This window comes from Salvelinus namaycush, unplaced genomic scaffold (assembly GCF_016432855.1).
Source record: "Salvelinus namaycush isolate Seneca unplaced genomic scaffold, SaNama_1.0 Scaffold81, whole genome shotgun sequence".
In the NCBI taxonomy this organism is placed as follows: Eukaryota; Metazoa; Chordata; class Actinopteri; order Salmoniformes; family Salmonidae; genus Salvelinus; species Salvelinus namaycush.
In genome coordinates, this window is record NW_024061542.1 from 2,859 (window position 1) to 11,794 (window position 8,936).

General features: G+C 41.1%; 1 protein-coding gene across 1 annotated transcript; it reads right to left on the bottom strand.

Annotated features, from left to right (window-relative positions):
• Nucleotides 1–6,723: 6,723 nt before the first annotated feature.
• LOC120042921 (putative nuclease HARBI1) lies at nucleotides 6,724–8,297 on the bottom strand. The gene is made up of 5 exons (XM_038987686.1): nucleotides 8,140–8,297; nucleotides 7,964–8,034; nucleotides 7,680–7,726; nucleotides 7,472–7,583; nucleotides 6,724–7,377 (listed from the first exon to the last, which is right to left on the bottom strand). The coding sequence occupies exons 1-5, from the start codon at nucleotides 8,295–8,297 to the stop codon at nucleotides 7,007–7,009; spliced, it is 759 nt and encodes a 252-aa protein (XP_038843614.1). The 3' UTR covers nucleotides 6,724–7,006.
• Nucleotides 8,298–8,936: the final 639 nt, after the last annotated feature.

Here is an 8,936-nt window from a genome sequence, read left to right on the forward strand (position 1 = left end):
TACAGTTGACAGGAATGTTAGTTCATGTAGAGACAAACGATTATGCATTTAAAAAAAAATCATAGTTAATTTACGAAAATCGTGATTTAGCCAGCTAGCTGACTAGCTTTATGGGTGTTGTGACATGAGTATGACATTGTAATTCTGGTTGTTTTAGGGACTCATGAAACAACCAGCAAACCAGGCTGTCGTTTTGTGAAACAGTGGATGTAAAGAATCTAGCTAGCTGAAGAATTTACTGCAAATGTAATGTACAATTTTGTAAGCTTTCCTTGCTGATATTTACCATGGCAGATAGATGAAATAACGTAGCTAGCTATGTTCTTGCTTATTGTGCAGTGGATTATTAAAATCCCTGTATGCCCATGGATGTGTAGCTAGCTATCTAGCCGATCTGTGTATGGACCCAAACGTTTGGTATACATATTAGTTAAGAACCTAGCTATGAACCTCAGCTATCATAGCCAGTTGTATCAACTTCAAACAGTCTGAATGACATTAATGAAGCCTATGGATTGAGTAGAATATATATCATGTTGTGCCAAGAATGCAAGTAGTTATTGTATACATGTAGTTATTACCATGCATGAGATCCCCACATTGTAGCCTGTACATTTAATATATTCCACTGATCATGTACTCTACCTTGGCAAATAAAGGTGCAGTTTAGGTATGAATGTCTTTGAGATTATTTTTGAGTCATATCCAATACCAGGAGAATCAAATTCCAGTCTTTGAAAGACGCTGTGGCTGCATGGATGTATTACAATTATACACTTCAACAATGTTTACCAATCTTGGTCCTGGACATCAATGGTTACACATTGTAACTAATAGACTAGAAACAGGATTTAACTAGTTAATTCATATATACAGAAATATAATGTTAAAAACAGAACACTACACTTCCTATGCATCATGTAAATACTCCAACACCGGTTCATCTCAACTCTAATGCCCTTCATCTGCATGATCTGATAAACGCAGGATAGGTGGAGTATTTCATCAAATTACACTTCATTTCAACCAGTAGAGAATGTGAAACGCTTGATTGAAAAGCTCATTATCCAAGTGTTGTAAATACAAGTTCAATCTGTACTTCAATGCACATCTGTTGTGCATTATAAAAACAGAGGAAGAAAGAGGAGGTGGCGAGAGAGGTGTAAAAGACAGAAAGGGAAAGAGGTAAGCAGATAGGAGCAGGGAAGGCAGCACATGATTAATGAATCACAGTGCTACATAAATATTCTCTCAGTTCATCACAATTACATAAGTGTCTCTAGTCGGCACAAAGGTTATCTTAAACGCAGGTGAGGTGGCGATGATGGGACTAGGGGTTGGCATCCTCTCACATCAAAACATATCTGCAGACGAGAGACAGATGGAGAGAGAGAGCATGTTTAAGCCTTGTGTTTTTATTTTTTTTATTCTGACATTGTTTCACCTCCTGATTGATGATTAACAAACCTGACTTTGGATCATTAACTCTGGGACTACTGCATCTCTGTCTGTATTTCAATGTAAAGCCTCTCTTTAATAATACTTCCTGTATAATATAAACTGACCTGGGATCATTAACTCTGGGACTACTGCATCTCTGTATTTCAATGTAAAGCATCTCTTTAATAATACTGTATTGACTTCAAGCACTGCATCTCTGTACAATAACATCTCTTTACTTCCTGTTGACCCGACCAAGTGACCTCTCACCTCTGACCATGCTGTGCCTCGATGTAGCCAGTTCAGATGCAGGAGTGGTTCACCGACACAGCTGATATAACCTAGAGGATTTAGGGAGAAGGGGAGAGAGGGATGAAGTGAAGGAGAGAGACTGTTATTGAGAAAATAAGGTAGTTAAAGCCACAGTGTTCAACAGGAATCTGTGTGTGGCCTCACCTGGTGTCCACACCACACTAAGTGGCTGCAGAGTACTTTATGGTGAAAAACATGAACGGACACACAAGGACAAACAATATAGCGTAGTTATAGAAATATGAAGTGTCTTACTATTCTCCATGGTTGGCCCTCTTGCCTATTCTTTGAAGGGGGAAGGAGCCACAGTTATACACCTGAGCCTGCTTACTGCACAACACAATCCATCAATCAGATTGATACATGAGTGTGTAGGTGTGGGTTATAGGGTGTCTAATTGTTCTACATTTTTTCAATATTAGTAATATAAAACAGCCTGTTTTGTTTTTGCACAGACATCACACCCTTACCTAAACAGCACCCTCACCTGAGAAGTAGAAATCAAAGGGAGAGAAACTATGAATTGAATATCTGAAGTTGACATAGCTAAGTAAATGGAAGAATAATCTTATTGCAATGTGAATGGATCTTAAAAGAGCCTTTGGTTGTGCATAGTGTAGTCTATGGTGTTGCCAAGGAACAGCACCCTCTTAAAAGAGCCTTTGGTTGTGCATAGTGTAGTCTATGGTGTTGCCAAGGAACAGCACCCTCTTAAAAGAGTCTTTGGTTGAGCATAGTGTAGTCTATGGTGTTGCCAGGGAACAGCACCCTCTTTGAAGAAGTAGGAGGTGAAGATCTCCTGCACACGGATTGCCTCTCTTGCTGCGTTGTTGGACCCCATCCTTGAAACATCCTGCAGAGCAGCAGACTCCTCCTCTGGGCCCCGGGGGCGAGCTGCAGATCCCCTCCTGGTCCTCGTGTCCATCCTCATGAAGTTACGCAGGACACAGGTAGCCTTCACACATCTGAATTCCTCCAGGAGGCAGTCCCAGATGACCCTGGTCACCCAACCTTGCTGTGCCCTACACGGTAACTGTAGGCAATCGTTTTGAAGAAATCTCCAGTTACAAGGTATCTGTAGGAATATGGAAGACAATGTCATTATTAGACTTTTACATCAACAGGTCATTGTGGATTACTAAAGTATAATATCCCTGATAACAATCATGATAACATTGGATTGATAGATGCATGGGCACACATATGTACATGTGTAGCATGTGACATTAACAGGATCATATCAAGGATGGCATCACAAATGAATACATAAATACCACTTGAAGCTTGATGATGAGTTGATCATTTGAATCAGCTGTGCAGTGCTGAGGCAAAAACAACAATGTGCCTCTTTGAGTCCCCAGGACTGAGAACCACTGCTCTTCATTGGGACCTCTTCATATGTAGACTGGCTTTCATAGCGCTCTTTATCTGAGGACAGAAAACCTCACAAGAAACACACTTCATTATAGTCAAATTACACCACACTGAATATTATGTTACTATTATCTCCGTCCTCACTTCTAGGGACAGGAACTACACAAAAGTACCTGCCCTATCCAGAATAGCCTCCTCTCTCACTGACAGTAGGGGCTGCTATCCTTTCACCCTCCATGGCTGTTAGCTAGCTACCTACAAATGCATTTGGAGTTTGTTTTTTACAGTGATAAATACATCAAGATAGGTAGCTAATATGAAGTTAGACAGCTGATGATATTTAATTCACTTAGCTATCTATCTATCTATACAGTATTTGCTAGCCAACTAGCTAGCTCATTTAGCAGCTCATTAGAGTTAGCCTACACTGTAGCTAGTTAGCTAATAATACATCGTTGTTTCTTTACATTTCCAAAATCTATTTACTTACTTGAACAGGTTCTCCCAGCCATGTGGACAACTGGAAACAGGGCAGCAAAGTTTGTCCCCAGAGCGTTTTAGAGGATATTACTATTGAACTATGTACCCATTTAATAACCAGACCTTCATACAAACTTGCCTTGCTGAATTCTTGACGGAGTCACAATGAGCGGCCTAAGCGGCATCTAGTCCATCTGCTGACTGGACGCAGGTGAGGAAAATGTACATTTTATTTTCAGACAACAAGTTAACTCTAGGGTATTCTCTAGGGATTCTTGAGACATCCCTACACTAAACCCTAACCTTAACCCCTAACTTAACCATTTTAAATGTCAACTTAAACGGGCTAGGGACGTCCCAAATATGTATCGCTACCTGAAAATACATGATCTAAGTGATTGATAGTTAGTATACATCAGTCATAAAGCCTTATTTACTTTAATGAACTACTAAAATAGTGATTTTGTCAGAGCACAGACAGCAGCTCTACACTTTATTGACTGACTGATCCATTCATCCTTCCATCCCTCCTCAGCCTTCCTCTCCTCTGAAGACCCAGTGAGGGTGGAGCTCAGTCAGAGAGCTGCTGAGGGACTGGTTAGGAAGAACACTTCTACAGCCAGAGAGGTGAGAGGTCACACATGGTTTAGATGGTAAATATTTTTGTCCCCTTAGTGGTTCATCACATAAGCAAAAAGGAATATGTTCCATCATCTATGTTTATTTACGTTAGTGCAAATTGTATTGGTGTAATTTCTCACCCCTTTTGGCTGTATGAAAGTTAATTTCCCCTCAGGCACACACATTTGTTCTTTGATATTATGAAGGTAATTTGTGTCAAATGTACTTTTCCCCACTCATTCACCCCATCTCTTCACATTGCTTATTTATATTCAGTGGCCTGACTGCATCCAGACTATGTCAAAGGCCCATCCTGGTAGATCTGAACCGAATGCAGCTTGGAGTGATCAGATGACAGAAGTCACATTTAGGTGCCAGGTGTAACTGAGGCCATAGATGCTCCATATCCATTACTTTGAGTGTTTTATATAATATGATTAAATGTGTTTCTTTCTGTGTTACAGGGGCAGGCAAGAAATGGAACAGCAAGGCCACAGAACATGACATAAGCAGAGCTGTGGGAGACCACCTCAAGCCCCTGGTAGAGCCGGGGGTGGTGTTTACCACTCCACCACGCCTTCAGCAGGCTTGAAAAGTGGGATTGATACTGATTTTCATACTAAGATGGATCAAGAGTCTGTTGATAGGTCAGTCATTGGGTTCATTTGTTAAAATCAAATCAAGCTTTATTTATACAGCACATTTCAGACATGGATGCAACACAATGGCTTCACAGGAGAAAACAATGAAAATAACCAGAAATATTTAGTACACAAACATAACAGGATAAAAAAACAGAAGATTAACAACTGAAAGACAAATGAGCATTCTATGGAAATGCCATTGATTAAAACACTAATTGGATGCAATATCCAACCCAAAATATAAGCTTGTTTTTTAGGAGGGGTTCTCAAAGACACTATGGGGGTGTCCACTGAAAGTTGACTAGTAACAACAACTGGGACCTAAAAGACACCCACCATGAGACCCACTAAATCTGCCCAAGAAGAGGCAAACAAAAGAAAAACACACACCAAACTTAAAGACAGGACGCAAACCAAAAAGGTGGAGCAACTAAAGGTGTTGACTCTCCACATCTATCAAGACAACTGGAGCACTGGGCCAGACACTCTTAAATAGAAACTGGACCGGCTCAGGTGAAACACCTTCCCACTAACGAGATGGACAAGCCAGCACAGGTGTAACACATACTAACTAACAAGGTGAAACCAATCAGTGCGTCCTACGTGCTAACTAGCTATACGTGCTAAAGTCCAACCTCAAAACATAAATGGAAAAACGAAAGACTAACTAACACCTTAAGAGAATGCTCACTAACAACAGAAAACAACTTCCATTTCACATTATAATCAACTACAATGCTTCACCTTCACCAATATAAACATGGTGTCTGTCTACTGGCAACAACAATTACAAACAATATTTATTTTTTATTATTCCCACAAAGATTTTTCTTTCTATAGCTTCTAGAACTCACCAGCTTCTAGAACTCTCGTCCCCTTGGAACGAGCCCAAACAAAACTCATCTCCAATACGTAAAAACGTGCAGTAAAAATAAACTGTGATCCATGGCAATGCCCTGGCTAAACGCAAAACGCAAAACATTTTGACTGCCCCCCTTGAGACAATCAGCAACCAGGGGCCTGTTGCACAAAACTAGGATAAGGGATTAAGCCAGGATATCTTGGTGATCCTGGCTCAATTGATCCGTAATCCGGTTGCACTAAAGATGGATAGGGGGCAGGAGGATATGTTATGGTATAAATTACCATGGAGATTTATTCTGTGGAGCTAGCCTGCTCCAGACCAGGCTAAATTCCAGGATCTATTTAATCTCATCCCTAATGTCAGTCAGCAGTCACCACAAATGGAAACCAATAGTTATTTCACTGCTCACTATACATTGTTATCACATATAAGTAGACCCACTGTCATTATTTAAACGTTTGTGATCATTAATTTCAATGATTTTGGATAAAAAATAATTTTTAGATGATGTTGCTATCATTAGATAATTTACAGTTTCCCATAGACTATAAGGCTATATATAAAATGATAGAATATTAGGGCCACAGAGGGGAAAAAAACACAAGTAATAATATTGTAACCAGTTGTTTTAAAGGAGGACAGTTGTTAAAATGACAGATGTGGGGCATTTCGTGAAATTGTACTTCAGTATGGTTTCATAAACAAAGACATGCTGATGTGCCAGAATATTAAGTATCACATTGTCATAAGTATCAAAACAATATGTAGCTTTTCTGCAGAAAGAACCAGCCTCATAAATTTATGACTTTATCCTTTTTCTTCAGTGTGGCCCTAGTACTCTGTCATATAAACAAATACACATTCCATATGAATATAAAAACACAATGTGTAACATTATGTTCCTTTATTGAATAAGGACAAAACAAAGCAGGTAAACCATCAGCTCCTTTCGAAACTGAAGTCACAGTGACTCTACAAGATGGAAAGCACAGAATCCAAGCATATTATACAAAATGATACATACACATTCAAAGGTCTGTATATAACACACCCTGCATGTCTGCACACTAAAATAAATGCAGGACAAATCCATACACATCAACTGAACAGACAAATGAATGGATGCAGTAGCCTCCCTGCAGCCTTGTATTACACACAGTATACCGCACAAACATCATAAGAGGCCAAATTCGTAAAAAAACGAACCCAAAAAAAACCAAATTCCTCTGCCACCGCAGGACATATTTAACCAAAATTGAAAGCACACATACTAACTAAAATAATTCAACACATATTGGTCCCTCAGCAGCCGACCACTGTCGTCATCAGGGAAGATTGCCGGATTGTCCCAGTCCATGGCTGGTGGCACTCTGGGGGCCCTCTCCTTCCTCAGGCAGGCCACATTGTGGAGGACAGCACAAGCCACAGTAATATCACATGCCCTAACAGGGCTGACCCTTAATTTGTGAAGGCAGTGAAAGCGTGCCTTCAGGAGGCCAAAGGTCATTTCAACTCTGGCCCTGGTCCTGGCATGGGCATGGTTGTAGGCCTGCTGTGCTTCCTGGGGGTCTGTGAAAGGTGTCAGGAGAAAAGGCTGGCAGCCATACCCCCTGTCTCCCAGCAACACACCAGAGAATTCACCTGTCAACACAAAATCTCATCATTACTACCTCATAAACACAGTGATATTCTTGACACAGCCATGATGGTTATAAATAGGGGTTGTGTGGCTTACCTTGTGATAGGCACTGATAGATTTCAGAGGCCCGAAAGAGTCTGGAGTCATGGACTGAGCCAGGCCATTTTGCCACAACATTGCTGATCACACAGTCAGCATTGCAGACCATCTGAAATCATAAGATGAGGAATATTACACCAATCAATGCACATCACTGGCAATGCAGAGTGTTCGTCAATGGACAATATCAAAAAGTTATGTTCACCTGAACATTAATGCTGTGAAAGGATTTCCTATTCACAAAATCGGCCTCATGGGCACCTGAGGGGGCTTTTATCCTTATGTGTGTGCAGTCCACTGCACCAATGACATTGGGGAAACCTGTCACACAAAGTAATGAGTATCCTACTATGTGTTAACAGTTGTCCTGTAATTTGTAGATCCTCTTACCTGCAATCCTATAGAACTCCTCTTTGATGTCACAGAGTCTTCTGTGGCCAGGGAAGGAGATGAAGACATCTGCTAATGCTTTGATAGCCAGACACACACTCCTTATTGTGCGGCAAATTGTGGCCTTGTTCAGCTGTTCTGCATCCCCCACTGAGTACAGGAAGGCTCCACTAGCAAAAAAGCGCAAGGCCACACAAACCATTTGCTCCACACTCAGTGCATGGCTCCGTGCAGTGTGGTGCTTAATCCTGGGACCCAGTAGTCTGCATAGATACCTGATGCCATCTGCAGAAAACCTGTATCTTTCATATAGATGGTCATCAGGGAAGGCCAGTGGGTCCAACCGGTCCCTGAAGACCCTTTCTCGCCTGAAGGCTCTCCTCAGCACAAGTGCTTCTTCATCCACCACATCTCGCACGAATGGGCATGCCATTGTCAGAGCAGAAAGGAACACACAATTTTGGGCCTTCATATAGGCTAGTGGCCACACCTGGTGCTGGGGGGGTGGGCAAAAGAGGGCGATGCCTTATAACGATGACTTGGTTGTACTGATTGCTGGGAAAATAAAAAAAACCTTAGAAAGATGCCACCGTCCTGTGTGCTCACAATAAGAGCTCATATGTCATGGCTCACTTGACTTTACGAGAATATACCTAATTTTTATTTTGAGCTGTGTCATCTTCTTGGAGCTGGGGGAGGAAAGAAAAATAATGATTAATACATTTGTGTTACAGTTAGCATACAGTGTACATTGAAGGCATATCTCACCTCCCTCTCAAGTTTTTTTATTTCAAGGTCCAGTTTCCTAATTGTCCTCTTTTTTATTTCGGACTCCAGTGCAAGATTTTCCATCTTTTTCTTCTTGTACTGAATGTCTATGTCTGCCAGTTCTATTTGGCGCCGGAGGTGGTTGCCATACAACTTTCTGATAGCTTGTGAGCTCTGTGAACACAATACAATTAGCGCAGCTGGAATTTGGCAGGATGTGGTGTCCTTTTATTAATACGCACTATGTTGCCAGGCTGGTTTTCCCACTGTATAGCATCTGGGTCCTGTAAAAGAAATTCGATTT